Source organism: Haliotis rubra, unplaced genomic scaffold (assembly GCF_003918875.1).
Source record: "Haliotis rubra isolate DU_JTF1 unplaced genomic scaffold, ASM391887v1 Scf102, whole genome shotgun sequence".
Lineage (NCBI taxonomy): Eukaryota > Metazoa > Mollusca > Gastropoda > Lepetellida > Haliotidae > Haliotis > Haliotis rubra.
In genome coordinates, this window is record NW_025764915.1 from 51,106 (window position 1) to 66,807 (window position 15,702).

General features: G+C 35.2%; 1 protein-coding gene across 1 annotated transcript in view; it reads left to right on the forward strand.

Annotated features, from left to right (window-relative positions):
* The window catches only part of LOC124269946 (mutS protein homolog 4-like), a 30,564-nt gene extending 16,799 nt beyond the window's left edge, over positions 1-13,765 (forward strand). Inside the window, exons 21-25 of the mRNA XM_046704955.1 lie at positions 367-431; positions 6,762-6,832; positions 10,440-10,543; positions 12,173-12,261; positions 12,445-13,765. Of these exons, the coding sequence (XP_046560911.1) occupies positions 367-431; positions 6,762-6,832; positions 10,440-10,543; positions 12,173-12,261; positions 12,445-12,615 (500 nt within the window). The 3' untranslated portion in view covers positions 12,616-13,765. The remainder of the gene's footprint in view (positions 1-366; positions 432-6,761; positions 6,833-10,439; positions 10,544-12,172; positions 12,262-12,444) is intronic.
* The last annotated feature ends 1,937 nt before the right edge of the window (positions 13,766-15,702 follow it).

Consider the following 15,702-nt stretch of genomic DNA (forward strand, 5'->3'; position numbering starts at 1 on the left):
GTTATTGATAAACACATTCAGTTGTTCCTGTATATGATTTTCTGCAAATGGCTGTTTGCTTTTTGATAAATATTCTTCAGCTGTCTACTTTAAATGTGAGTGAAATTTCACAAATTTGAGTTAAAATTTGCCAATTTTTAAGGTTGCAAGGTATTAACATTATATGTAATGTGTGAGCTTTGCAAAGGTGACTTGAACATGTATTTCCCTTGTAGGATAAACGATATAATCATTCCAAACACTGTATGGATTGTTGCATGAAAAAACTTTGGACAACATGCGTTTTATCCAAGTTTACTTGATTAATCCCTATAAAGTTTGATTAATCCCAAAGTAAAGAGTCCTTGGTGATTTTGTTTCTTATAGGCACCAGTGCTGAAGAGGGTGTTGGAATCTGCCATGCTATTTGTGAATATCTGCTCAAGTTCAAGGTATGTTACTAACCATTATGCTGTTAGATTGTATGAATGTGTGAAATGTGATGGATCATCTCCGAAAAGCCTGCTGCATACATATTGATATGAGATTCATGTACTGGTGTTTCAATGGCACTTTCTATTTTCTCCAGTAAGTAAGTTGGTGGACAGTAAAGGTCAGGTAGGATTTTGAGCTGTCATGGTAAATAAACAAGTGTTAGTAATGGAAATCATTGGTTTATGAAATGAACAACAGTCCCAGATTGTATCTAACCAACCTTATGGACTGCAACATCTGCAAGCACGCTGGTTTCAGAGGTAGAGTATCAGCACAGACCATCAAAAATCGTCCAGGTTCTTAGCTAGTTGAACATACACAGGACCTATCCTGAAGCAATTTCATTGTGCTCAACGTTTACAATGGGATTAAACCAGAGTCAGTGTAACAGGATTGTCTTCAGTGATGAGTCACGCCTCACATTGCACTTTGTCGATGGCAGAGCAGTAGTGGCACAGGAAGGGGAACATCAGATTGACTGATTTGGAGGGAGCAGCATAATGGTAATGGAGAGCATATGGTGCCAATGGTTGATTTGAGGATTGACGTCCAGGGGAATCTTACTGCTATACAGTATCATGTCAGGACCCAATTTTCACTCCAGTTCTGCCATTCATGCAGCCACATGGTCCTAGACGCTACACGCCATACTATAGTTCTGATGCACAACTTCTTACATAACGTCGGTGTTGATGTCATGGACTGACCTTCCCATTCCACAGACTTGGTCAAATACATTTTGATAGCAGGGAAGACAAGTGTGCAACAGTAGAAGAATCCATCAAAGCCAACGCATTGGACGGGCGTAACGTTGTCTTGCAGTTCCAAGAAAATATTATGCCCATATAAATCATAGCAAATGATCTAACTACAGGATGCATAATTTTATCAACATAATATGCTGACCAGTCAAATGTCTCTTTATGACAGCCAAATCAGTTGGTCTGTCATGTGTGATACCATCTGACACACATTGTTAAAAAACCGCTAACCAGTACGTTGCCAACAATGTTTTCTGCCATCTGTGAATTGGAGGCAAAACCTTGAGTTGTCTGTAAACATGGTGTTATGCCATTGGATCACAGCCCATCCTTGGTGTTGAACTGCACCTCCCCTCCCCTTAATCTTTGCCCCTGAGAGATGGTATTAAACAGTAGATGTTGACATTCGCCTTCTTGTACAGAAGTCTCCATTCATAACAGGAACAGATTTGAAACTGTTGTATATTGCAAAATTGTGATTAGACGATCATGTTAAGGTGTCATATTTGTAGACCTGGCACACCCAGGTCTCATTGCAACACTAGACATTTGTTGTTCCATAGTCAAGAAATTACACTGTTTCATTTGCCTAACATTTGGGCTATTAGGGACATTCCTCTATCATACCCACAATTGACCATTTCATCTGTTCATTGACATAGTATTGTCTCAGAGGCATTTTTAAATATATGCTTAGCTCAGTGCATTAGTTATTGTGAGTTCCTCTATAGGTGTGCTCCCTTTACACATGAAACACATTCCATTCACACTTGATGTGAAATTTCACATTCATAGATGCTGTGTTCAGATTCAACTCTATGGTAATGAAAATGTAACTTCAATATATTCAGATAATTAGTACCCTATGTTTTTTTTGCTGGTGTTTGTAGTTAATCTAGGATACATATACCTTCAACTTTCAACTTCAGAGGTATCAGTATAAGACTGTGGCCCTATATTTACTTAACCCAGTTCTTAATTAAATGGTGTATGGTGAAATCTGGATGTGTCAATATACCCTGGGTACTTTCACAAAATAGAAAGAAACAGGATGTTAAGAGTAATTATGTACATAGTATCAAACATTGATTTTAGAGCCGAGAAACATGTCAGCAACAGGTTGATAACATCAAGAGCTGCCGAAAGAAAACAGTTGTCAACTAGCTGATGGCTGATACTTTCATCTCGATGTATGTAGTGTTGGGAATTCGTTAAAATCCCATAATTGATGATTGGCTCATTACAACCGATCAATCATCGAAAATAATTGGTTAGCATCATTTATGAAATTTTCCTGGTTATTTTTGTTTGCGCGTCTTTAAAGGATGACTAGTATGTTAGGAACATTAATTTCTTGGAGTCTTTAAGATAAATTCAATCATGACTTGGAACCAGCTTGTAGTGCTTATGAAATATAACAGACAAAACCAGCCTTGTGAAAAATATTGTTAATGCAAAAAGTTTTTCAGAATTGTTTGTGTTCGATTATGAGAAAACATAATCGATTGCTTGGTCGTTTAGTCACTGCGACCAATCTTCGATTATTTCAATTAATCGGACCACCACTAGATGTATGTGAGCCATATTGTGCTGTTAGTTTGAATATTGCTTAGTTAAGCAATGAATACAAAAAATGAACCCAAACAAACTCTTTGTGCCTATTTAAATCAATGTTATGAATTCAGTAATGTACAAATATGCTTTTGATTTTTCTACATATTTCACAGGTTGATTTGTACTTTTACTTTACATGTTGTTGTGCATGCATGTGAAATGGGTCCACCTTTCAAGCGTTAATGGCTGTTAGAGGTGCAGCTTGTATCAGTCCTACATCACTCAAATATGATAGTTAAAGGCAACTTTACTTTATAAATCTAGAATTCAATATCTTTCCATGTCATCCATTTATTGGTCATGAAAGACTTAAACTTGATATGAGTCTTTGGTATGAGCTGATGTCAGACCATCCTTTGTATGACATGACACTATTTCTGGATTTGTGAGAATGCTGAAACAAAATATTTACTTTCTTCCCACCACTGATATTACTGAGCAGACATGGAATGTGCTTTATCGTGGACCTATTTTAATTCCTTATCTATCGGATGAGTATGTTAGATTGGTTGAAATACACTCTATGAATCACCCTGCTCACCTTAGCTAATTGAATGAATAAGTCAGTGAGTCACTGGGAAAAGAAAATACTTTTCCCCTATAAATCTGACTGGCTTAGATTATTGAGATATTGGTTATAACTGATAAGTTCAAAGTCATCATTGAAATTGGTTACTACTATATCTTGTATCTTCCAAAGTTGTCAAGGGGTTGTGTTTTTATTACATTAAGTACATGTAGTTCATAGTTAGAAAATGTGAAACCATTATAAAGAAGTAATTCACTGAAGTTATTTTAAACAAGAGGGCATACATTTATACAGGGAATTAGGGAGATAAACATCATGTACTGGAGATAAACATCATGTATTGCCAATTTCTGGGTGTTATTGAGTATTTGAAGCACGGGAATTCATTTTGAACCAACGGCGTTAGCCAACATTGAAAATTGGAAAGTCCAAATGTTGAGGTGCTGTTGAAGGCATCTTGAAAATGGTGGAAGCAAAAAAAGTACCAATTATTTGTATGCATTAATATTAATATGCAGCGAATAGTCTTGCAAAATTTCAGAAAATCAAATACCATTCTATCATATTTTTCAACCAATCAGATTTAAGAACACAGTGACTTTTGGTTTACAATTCATATATACCACTTGTAAATAATGACAACTGAGGACTTAAACATGGGAATAATAAGTCAGTTTTGACGATTCACTGTATTTATTATAATGTATTTATCTAAACAAAGACGGAAACCCAGTGTACTGCTACAATTTGTTATGTATGTACCTACAGTAAGGGAAATGTATGCCAACCCAACTATAAAATGTAACATGTTCTGTTGTGTGCACATTGCCTTAGAGAAACATGCTTCTTTTCAATTGTACAGCATATTTTTTCACATATGTGTAAAGGGAGCAGTGTTTGACATTAACAAATATACAGTTCAATGGAAATGTTTCTATTCTTGCTATTCCACGAGCCCCAGGTGTCACAGTGATTTGTGAACATTAAATAGTATCTTTTGAATGAATGTTGTCTTTTGGGTCATCTTCGCACACCCTGTTTAGTGACATGGCATACTTGACAGAGCGACACAGAGTCTACTTGACCAACTCACTTTCAGCAGATAAGAGGGATGATTCCTGCTTATTCAATCCTTATCCATGTATTTCAGCATAAGACTTTGATAATCTTTAAGTAACTTCAACATGTTTGAGGGTTAGTTTTGAAACAATGGCACAATTATATTAAGGATGTTCTGCCCTTAACAATTACGGAAAGTGTGAACAAGTTTTTTACTGCCTATTCATAATTTTGTTTAACAGAGGGTTCAGTGTTTTTGTCTAATGAATTCCTCTTTTGGGGAATTTTAGACTTGAATTGGTGATTGTTTTTTTGTCTTCGCCTGTCCCTGTTAATAGCACAGGGAATGTGGAGCATATGGGACATATTGGCCACATGAATGACATGTTTGAGAAGATTTCTTGCACTCCTATGACAGTCATGTTGACAGGAATGTAAATAATTCAGTAGGGTGCAGGGAAAATGACTCACTTTTAACAGCACTTGCCTGAATAATGACAAAATATAGGCAAACTGATGAAAGTATGAAATTTGTACTTGTGCGAAGGAAACTTTCAACACAGGCAAGATGCATGGCTTTGGTTGAGTTAGTGAGCACATGATATTTTACCTTAGAATATTATATATCAGTAATATATCCAATATTTAAAACACTCACTGTTCTTAAACATGACAGTTGAAAGATACCATCTATTTCTATTAACAATGAATTCATGAAATTTAAGGTGACAGCTGACATTTCCCTGTGTTTGATTTTGATATATGTATAATAATAAATGTCTCCATAATTCAATGTATGAGCACCCTGTGGGCAATGACGCATCAGTTGGAGTAACAAATTCATTAATGTATCACTTAAATGTATGAACAAATACAAAAATCATTTTCATATATGAATGTGTAAAAATATTTCAAGGTGTGTGTTATGGCGCAATAAAATATCTTGCATGTATTCAATTTCCATTCAAATATAAATAAAAACAATATGAGGTGTGAGGATTTTTAATTTAATCTTTTTTTAAGTAAACTTTTCACAGCTTGGGCAAACTTGTTAAAATGGTCACTATAAAAATACAAAAACGATATAGTTATGAAATCGTTGTCAACAGTATGATCCTAATTTGGATGTGACTGGTAATTGACTAGTTTAGTTTGTTGAGATTATTCCATGAGTCCTTCTGTCATACTGAATTTACAAAAAAGTGACAGTATGTTGGATTTCTTAAAAATACAAACATTCTGATACGGTTTAGTAAATTAATTACACACACCTTTCCAGTTTTTATATCTGTGAAAACACTCAAGATCATACAAGTATAAATAACTGGAGAATAGGACGTTTTTATTACTGAAGATGAACAATTTATAAGAAGCTGTAGTGAAGAAATAATGTCTCCTATTTGGAAGTCTGTTTTGAGAATGTTATCATCCCACTGGCAAAGATTGTTTGACAGCTTAAGGCTCTAGACCAATGAGTGTTTGTTATTTGGGTCATGTATGTTTCAAATATATCTAAAATATCTATGCCTACAAACAAACTTTATACAATGGTGCCACTGAGGTTCAGTTGTTCTCAACTGTACCTTTATACTCGATAATGAACTGTCATTCGTGCTCTAATGCTTGGAGGTGATGTCCCAACACATTATTTCAACAAGGATGAGTGCATTACACAATGGTGTCTTGATTACATCAATAATGCCATAGGCATGTTAAGTCATTACAGAGGAATTAATACATAATTTTATAAATTATGTCTATTAGCTTGAGGCATTTGTGTTGATTTGGTGTGTGCTGTTTACATACAACATGCCATATTGATAGATTTTATGCCCTTTGAATAGTACAAATATATATTAAGAGATTTTGAGGTTCCCAGTACAAATTGCAATATGTGTCTCATACACATGTATACATGGCAATGAATTTTGATTCGTCTTTTCTGCAAATACCCCACATATAGCCTTATGAAGGAAAGAGGAGATATGTGACATGACAAGATGCCCTTCAGGGTTTTGTCTCCAAACTCTTCTGTGTGTTTCCAAGTTGATTTGAAAGTATACCTAGCTTAAAATATTTTTGTGTGTGCATGCTTAACACCTTCAATTTATCAGACCGACAAACAGTACTGAAACCAACATTCCCAAATTTCAGACACATCATGCTTGCTGTTTTATCATTATTTGAACATTTTTTTTTATAATTTTTTTTTTCAGCCTCCCTACATATATATTCATGACTATATAACAATGACAATAGAATCTACTCCTGATATATGTAAGGAAGTAATTTGTATTCTTTGATACTATTTTCCTCTTTTTCAGGCGTATTCATTCTTTGTGACACATTTCATGGAGCTGACCAATATGGATAGTCTATATCCAAATGTGGAGAAGTAAGTTAAAAAATATCAGTTGGGCAAATACATAACTGCTTTGAACAATTATCAATCTCTTTCTTTTTGGCTGAACCCGTGAAGGTCCGGGTTAGAATGAGCCTTCAGTAACCCATGCTTGTTATAAGAGGCGACTAACGGGATCGGGTGGTCAGGCTTGCTGACTTGGTTGACACATGTCATCGGTTCCCAATTGCGCAGATCGATGCTCATACTGTTGATCACTGGATTGTCTGGTCCAGACTTGATTATTTACAGACCGCCGCCATATAGCTGGAATATTGGTGAGTGCAGCGTAAAACTAAACTCACTCACTCACATTTTGGCTCACTAAAACTTTCAGTATCAAGTGGGCTTATGGCATACTTTGTTGTGCATTGTCGATCCTTCCATCTTTTACATTTTCAGCGTCTCCTTTGGACCTTCAAAGCTTGTGAACTTTGTAAGAATGATCCTTGCCATTGTGTCCCTGAAAAATTGCTAAAAAGTTCTGGTCCAATTTTTCATATTCGAAAGTCATTGTTGCCCATTACTCCTTCTTTTCTGCATGTATCATTGTGACATTTGATAGACTGTAAGTATGTGTTATACAGAATATTCATGGAGAGGACTGCAAAGATTGCCTTTTTGTCAGTCACGACACATATAGTTACTTTGCTCCATATGATCGAAATTATGATGATGTTAATTAGAAAGAAAACAGTATAAATCAAACCTTTCTAAATACATTTGTAAGCTTTTAGTTTTATGAAAGAAATGACAGTTAAATTTTTATTAGGTAAAGAAATGATAATTTGATAATTATTTTTCGAATCATCTTTTATTATCATGATATAAATGTTACATATAATTGGAGGGCATGTGTGTGAGTGAGTGAGTTTAGTTTTACGCCACACTCAGCAATATTCCAGCTATATAATGGCGGTGGTCTGTAAATAATCGAGTCTGGACCAGACAATCCAGTGATCAACAGCATGAGCATCGATCTGACCACCTGATCCCGTTATTTGCCTCTTACGACAAGCACGGGTTACTGAAGATCAACATTCTAACCCGGATCTTCACTGGTCGGAGGGGCATGTAAGAATCTGTAGCAAAATGGAGAGAGTGCTGCAAAATATGATAGGCCTATGACCAATTCCCCTCATAATCATGGACCAGTCCTTTACTTATATATGCTCCTTCATCTACTCCCACTATGTGAAGCTACAGTATATAAAACCACACAAACCCTGTCATTTTCCCACTTTACATTAAATTATCAACTTCAATAAAAGCAACATTGCATATTTTGTCGACATGTGTCTTTCCTAGAAGAAATGAGATTCTTACAGTAAGCGACAACTACTTCACTAAATACTCTTGAAATTGTCAAATATTGACCCAAAGGAAAAAGTAATCTGTGGTCTCATGGATGATGCTTGCTATTTACTGACTGGTCATTTCAAGTTCTGTCACAGAATGGTCCCATGTTTGTCCAGAGTTTGGAATGTTGACTGACATGATGGCAGCAGCACAATGGTCACTGTCTGTCAACATGGCACAGTTTTGATGAAAACGAAATTCCATCAGCCATGTTAACACTACAATGTTTTGTAAACTTTTCGAGTTGTTTTAATCAAATGTCAGTTGATGTTGTCATTTTTGATGTTTCGATGGAGTTGTTCAGAACAGTTCAATAACAATAAATATGTATTTATTGTGCAGAGTGAGCATGCCCATAGTTTAACTGAGGTCTGAGAAAATGAATTTTTTTTATTCGGTATGATCATTGAACATATGATGGTTCTTTTTGAGTGTTCAGAGAAGTATCCCACAAAAAAAATGTTCATGTAGTTGATACAAGGATTTCTACTGAACAGTTTCTTGGTTACATCGGTAGATAAAGTGTTTTGAAAAAAGTATTCTTAGGTCTCATCTAATATGTTACGAAAAGGGTGTTAAATTCATCAACTGTAAGGAAATTCCAGCCTTGTTTGCAAGAGCAAGATATGGACTTTCACACTCTTCATGGAGGGATTATGTAAAATGGAAAGATTTGACAACAGAGATTTATGCTAATCCTTGCAAAATGACAGAACAAGAATAGAAGTATCATGGGTTGAAAGTGTCTAAAAGAGTCTGTCAGTGAAGGCAGAGCTGAGATGGACCCTTTGATATTTTCAATGAAAAATGCGAAAGGTTCCTGTGTATATGCAAGCTAAAAGTGAACACTGGATAAAAACGTTTAGTTAGTTATTGTGAATATAAAAGAGGCTTGTCTTATATTTTCAGCCAGTTCTTGGTCTAATCCGCTATGATTTGACATACAGTGAGCATTCAGTAGTCTTGGTCATTCCAACCTTGAAAAACTCTCCTTCCACACAATTACTGTCAGAAATGTCTATATGTAATTAAAAGTAACATACATTGGGATTGATAAATTCAGGGGTAGAAAGGTGTAATATAATTTAACTGTTGGGCTTTGTAAACATACACTAAACGCCAAAAGAAACGTTACCCTCCTTCCTTAATGACGGAGGTACCTATCTTCAGCTGGCGTTGTGATGCGTGGACATCCACTTCTTGGTCTGTCTACGCTGAGGGCGTTAGCAACAACATTGTATGTCAACCTCATCTGCACCTTCCCAATGGCTTTCTCCTCTTTAGCAGTTAATTGTGGCTTATTTCTCATACTTGTGTATCATATCATGTATTCTAGGCTCTCTTCATTGCTGCGTTTTGGCGATTTATATTGCTATGTGTAAAAGAAAATGGAAAAATGTTACTTTGGAAGCAAAAATGTTAACAAAGATAATTTTTTTCACAATATCAAAGACTCGTTTTACTTGTTTTCACTAATGCAAATCAGCATAAAATCTTTTAAAAGACTGAAATCATAGGAATGATTATTTGACAATTTTACACACTCTGCAACAATTGTTTCTTGTTTTAATAGCTAAAAAATGGTGATTTTAAATAGTTTATCATTGTCCCAAAGCAGAATTTTATTTCAACCTATCTTTTGGACATCAAAATCACTGTTATTGGTTTATTTGGGCATGGATGAATATAGGACAGTTTAACTCTTCTGAAAAAGATGCATTTCACCTAAATATGAATGCATTTGAGAATTTGTTTTCATGATTTGCATACAGCTGTGTTATTAAGCTTTCTTGTAAACTAATACCTTCTAACATATCTTTGATAGTTTTTCAGTAATTCATAAAGGTAGGAGGGTAACGTTTCTTTTGGCGTTTAGTGTATTTGAAGTATTTGGTACATTATATGATGTGTATGTGTAAAAAAGAATTTGGTACCATTTGTCAACTGATGACTTGATGACCTAGTGCCTGTTCCAGTCGAGGCCAGTGCCCTGTGTAGCAATTAATATTTATGCTTAACATATTTAAGTAACCAGTAATTATTCAGCATGCCTATGTTGCTTTAAACGAAGGACCTTACACTTGAGAAGCAATCTGGTAATCATTTGCAACAGTGCATGTGCAAACCAAGACTTCTGAGTTGTTGTCTACATTGAAGTGGAATTAATGTTGCCATGTGTGGACCAAAAGGTTGCAAATTGATGGCTATATTTATCATCTATTGTAACTGTTCCTACTTACAGCTATTTCTTCGAGGTTCAGCGTGTGTTCAGCACAGAGGGTAACTGTGAGAAGATAAACTACACCCATGTGCTGTCAAGAGGGAAAACACAGGAGAAACATTATGGTATGTTCTTTTGGTCGAATTGACTTTTACATAACTGTTCAGTGGCAACTGCACCAATGCAATAAGAAATGTTCTTAGTGGACAGACTGTATAACTAGATGAGTACCTCAAATGAAATTAACTCTTAGTTACTAGAACTGAATTCACCAAGTTCATTTAAAACTTGATGTGATGACTACCCCAAATATTTCCAAAGGTCTTTTGACTTATCTTTGCTTATATTAATCAAGCTGTCTTAGTTTGCATGTCATTGCCTTTTTTCATGAATATCTGTTTATACTGGTTTTGTTCAGTTTGTGAATTTACTTAGAAACTGAACTATTCAGCAGTCCAATTAATTATTAATTGAAAGAAATCCCAAACACTCACAGCACTCTATGTGATGTTATGTTGGTATGCAGTATGAATAGAAGGTGTCAGTTTTGTTAAGTTGGCTTCAAAATTTATATTTGAAGTCACATATCTTAATGAAGAATTCTTTCTCCAAGTTCTTTAGTTGATCTTCTTTCATTCCAGCCTTGGTGTTTTCATTTTGATGAGTTTTCCTTTTTTGTTCAGTGGACTAAAGTCAACAGTACATGCTAAAATTGGCTGGAAAGTAATCTGAAGTAGGGGAAATAGATTCATTGAGGTCAGCTTCTTTCACTGATAAACTGCTAAAATAATATACACAATCAACCAGAAACAAGAAGACAATGAACATTCATATGCACATTGCCCATTGTATTTCGGTAGCAGGGATAGTAACTGGCCATGGTAATCTGCTGTCAAAGGTTAGCACTCTTCATACATTATTTCTTCAAAAGAATTATGATTTTTAGGTATTATACTCGTGTTAGGTTTGTACCAATTCTCTACAGCTGAGGTATTATCTTAGATAGTAAGACAATACTCAGATCTTATTGCTAAAGTGCAGACAAAGGTTCTATTATTAACATGTTGACATAACTGTTAAGAAATATCCAGCTAAAACTCTTGGCATATCTTGATTATGTTTGACATGCTGCAAATCTCAGTCCAACTTGAGAATTGTCTGAGGAGTATCCGCCAACCTCTGCATGTCTGAGGTATGTGACAAGGCTTCTATTCTTGTCTCTGAGATCGCAACACAGCCAACTATTGCTTTTTGCAGTGCTTGAAATAATCATTGTTCCTGATGCTGATTTTGCAACAAATATATTTCCCTGTGTCGATGTACAGTCACATCTTAATTTGAAAGTAGTTTTTCTACCAAAGTCTAGTAATTTTTCAATATATATCTTCAGTTGACTGAATACTTGTAGGAAAATACTTGTTGATGTTTTACATTTATGAAACCGTCTTTGCATTCAAATATCTATGATCATGCTAGCAGACACAAACAGAGTTGAGTGTTTGAAAAAAATATGTAGACATATTTGTCAAATCTGTGATTAATACCTGTTTTTATTATCGTCACAATAGATGTGACTTATGTTGTTTTATAATTCATGATTGTTCAGTGACACATGACACTTTTATAATTCTTCAACATTCATGTTTCGTTCATATTTACTGTGTCTGCTTTGGATTTTGACTCACTTATGACCCTGCCCTAACAGCTTGCATGGATGAAGTTTAGGTAAACTGTTACATGATGTTTCCCTTTAGGGCTTCAGCTTGCAGAGGTGTCCACAATGCCAAGAACAGTGATAGACGAAGCAAAAACACTGGCCAAACAACTCGAGGAACAGCAGAGGGTAATTTGGTGTAGGAATTTACATCATACTGTCTGTACATGATCTGACCTTTTGGGGTTACTGGTAATATAGTCCTGGCATTTCAATATGAATCCTTTCAATTTTGGTAATTTCAGTCTTAGATAATTAGTTAGTTTCCTTCAGTTTGTCCAACTAATTCATCAGTTTTTATGTCCTTTTCAGAAAAACAGGACAGGAGATTCAGAATCTAGGAAACAGCGAATGAATTTCAAACTAGCAACTAAGTTGGTTCAGGTAGCAAAGAATTCTCGACTTGATGATGAAAGTTTAAGGCTGTATCTGAGCAACCTGAGATCCCAATACACCAAAGAGTTCACTGACACTGAAGAATAAGCTGCTGACAGTCTGAAGACAAACAATAATTGTATCGCAAATGTGCTCACAATACTCTCATACCCTTCACTCAACTGAGAAATATTTGCCTACCATGGAAGAAGCTGTTGTTTCACATTCATTATGGAGCAGTGGTTTAACCTAGTTCCTTAGTTGTATTGAAGGCCAGGGTTCATTCTCTACAAGAGCACAATGTGCAAAGCTGTTTTCTGATGTTCCCTCTGTGATACTACTGGAATATTGGGTGCAATGGGTGAAATTTTCCCAAAACAACATAAAACTATACTCAATCACTCACTTACTCATAAATCCTTTGAAACTTTGATTCAAATGAATCAAACAAGCAGTGTTATTTAAAGAAAGTTACATGTTGTAAATTAAGACTGATATATCGTTACTTTATATAGCTTCAATGGCAGGCTTTATCCTAGTGTATACTTGAAAAGTAACATGGATTATGCCCATCTTACGTTAATTGCTGTGCATACTTGACATTGCCAAACTGCTGATGCTATGTCAAACACCTGCTCATTCAGTCGCTTACACTCTCTTACTTATATTGATAAATGTAAATGGCTTCCTTTGCTTCACTTTCATATATTCATTAACTAAAATGAATCATGTGGTTAGAATGTGACAATTAAATCAGTTGCATATATTTCTTTTAGCAAGACACCATATTCAGGTTTTGCTTGAAGTTTCAAAGAAACATGCATCAAGTAAAGAAAACTTAAAAATATGTTGAAAAAAATGAAGAAAAATATTTTGAGCAAAGATAGCCTTTGGTTGTTGTATTTGGATGGAAAACACAGCAAAAACACATACTGCAAGTTTTCCAAGTTCGTCTGGCAAACCTACACTGATCTGTGAGAAGAGAAAATGCTTGTCCCCTTCCTTGTATAAAGCCCAGTTTGGCTCTCTCCCTTTCAGGCAAATACATCCAAGCTAGTGGATTACCTGCTGGGGATTAGCATTGACTGGTAAAACCATTTCGACATTTTGGGTTGTGTCATATGTGAATGTTAGACTGTCAACCTTGATGAAACAAAATGTGTGAAAAAAGAATAGTTTGGCAAGATGTCATATATCACATCCCGTGGAAAAAGAAAGAATGTATCCTGTATGTAGATGATAAAAATGTAGATAAAAATAAGTTTGTCTGTTTCTTCATTGGATGTCTTGGATGGGTGTGTAAATTAATACCTAGTCAGTTTGCAAGTCAGTATACAAATTGTTATTCCTTAATATTTCTATTACTTCAGGGACAGATTTTGCAGAATTTCTGCATATATAACAGTACAAATAGCTTTCAGTGAAAGATATTCTTTTCAATTCATTGAATAATACATATTAGATAAGCTGAGACTACCTGGAGGGTACAGGATATGCTCCTTTTAAAAAAGGAACTGCATGAATGCAAACCCTGCAACATCCACATTGTTCAGCAAAATGTAACATCAAATGTGACCTTTGAAAACTGTTGTAAAGTGTTTTCATAAAAATCACAAAATATGAACATACCACAGCACAATTAACTGTTTGTATATATTTGAAGAACTAATTCATTTCTTAAAAGATGTTATCAGGGAATCATTATCACACAGCCAAAATATTTCAGCAAACAACCTTCAAGAATGGTCAGATAGCAAATCAGTGAATTTTAAAACTGAACAAGATAAATAACTCTACAATTATTTGAGTATTAATATGCAAGTGAAGTAGTTGTCATGCTAGACTTGTACTCAGATTCCTGAAATATCAGTTATCCCTGAAATATCAGTTATGCTCATCATACAGAAGATGCAAGTTCTATTCTACACATGAGTACAATGTGTGAAGCCAATTTTGGGTGTCTCTTGCCATGATGTTGCTGGAATATGACTAAAAGCAACAAAACATACACAATCACTAAACGTTCAACATGTGACACATGAAAAGCTACATGTAAAGAGATACCTACAGACATGCACAGTTACTTCTCAAAATTCTTATCACTTGACCCAAGCAAGAGGGATGTGGATAACACCAGGAGTTGGATGATTTAAAAGGTTCAGTCCTGTTTGATTCTTGTTCATGCCATTGTTAAGTTCTTGCAAAATTATGGAAGGATGAAACAGCTATAATACAATAGTTGTCCAATTGAAAGTATGACCATAGTGTAAAGAAATCAGTTTGACTCGGGTTTGAAAAATATCAGGATAGAGGATGTTTACAGGATGTGCTGAAGTAAAATGAGTTGTGGGTCCTCCCCAAAACATCCCCTTCCTTCCTTTCAAAGAAAAGAAAATGTACTATTTTGTCTCTCAGTAAACGTCTCAAAAGATAGACCCCGACCATCAGAATATATTTAATGGTTTGTCTTTTCAGAATATCAGAACCCACATGCATGGGTTCAGGTAGTAAATGCAATGAATACCATAAATGATACAGATCTATCAACAAGTAATGTAATAATCTGCTCAAGTACTAGAATACAAACGAGACATGTTAAAATACCACCAGCATAACTGTTAATGTTGAGATAACAAATAACTTGTGTTAGAAAGTAATCAAAAGAGAGAAGGGACAGCAACAAATATATACATCTTTCATATAGGTACAGTTTAACAGCAACGTATTCGTATTCTACAGCCCGGTATATATGGGCACAGTTTTTTAAATACAGATACATGCATATTTATAAATGTGACCATATATTTAATTTTATTGCTAATCAGATAACTGCCAATGATGGCAAGAGATAATGCAAATATAATAATATGTATGCTTATTCGCTTTTCGTACGATCGTTTGGTCCTATAAACGGATAAATATGGGATCATATACTTATGTATCTGAGATACCTTCTGGAAATTAGAAATATTTGCTCTTACCCACAAGCTCCTATAATAGACGTCACGTTCACACGAAACACCCTCGACATGACAACCCCAAACTCATTTACCACTGATGATGTTCTGCCTCAAGAGCAATCCTATTAACTCACCGGTGTCCTCCCAAAAGTTAGACGTCCCAAAAGTTAGACACGTTAAAACAACAAAGGTTATGGTTGGTTGCACTGAGGTTCACTACACTGTTACCTTCGTT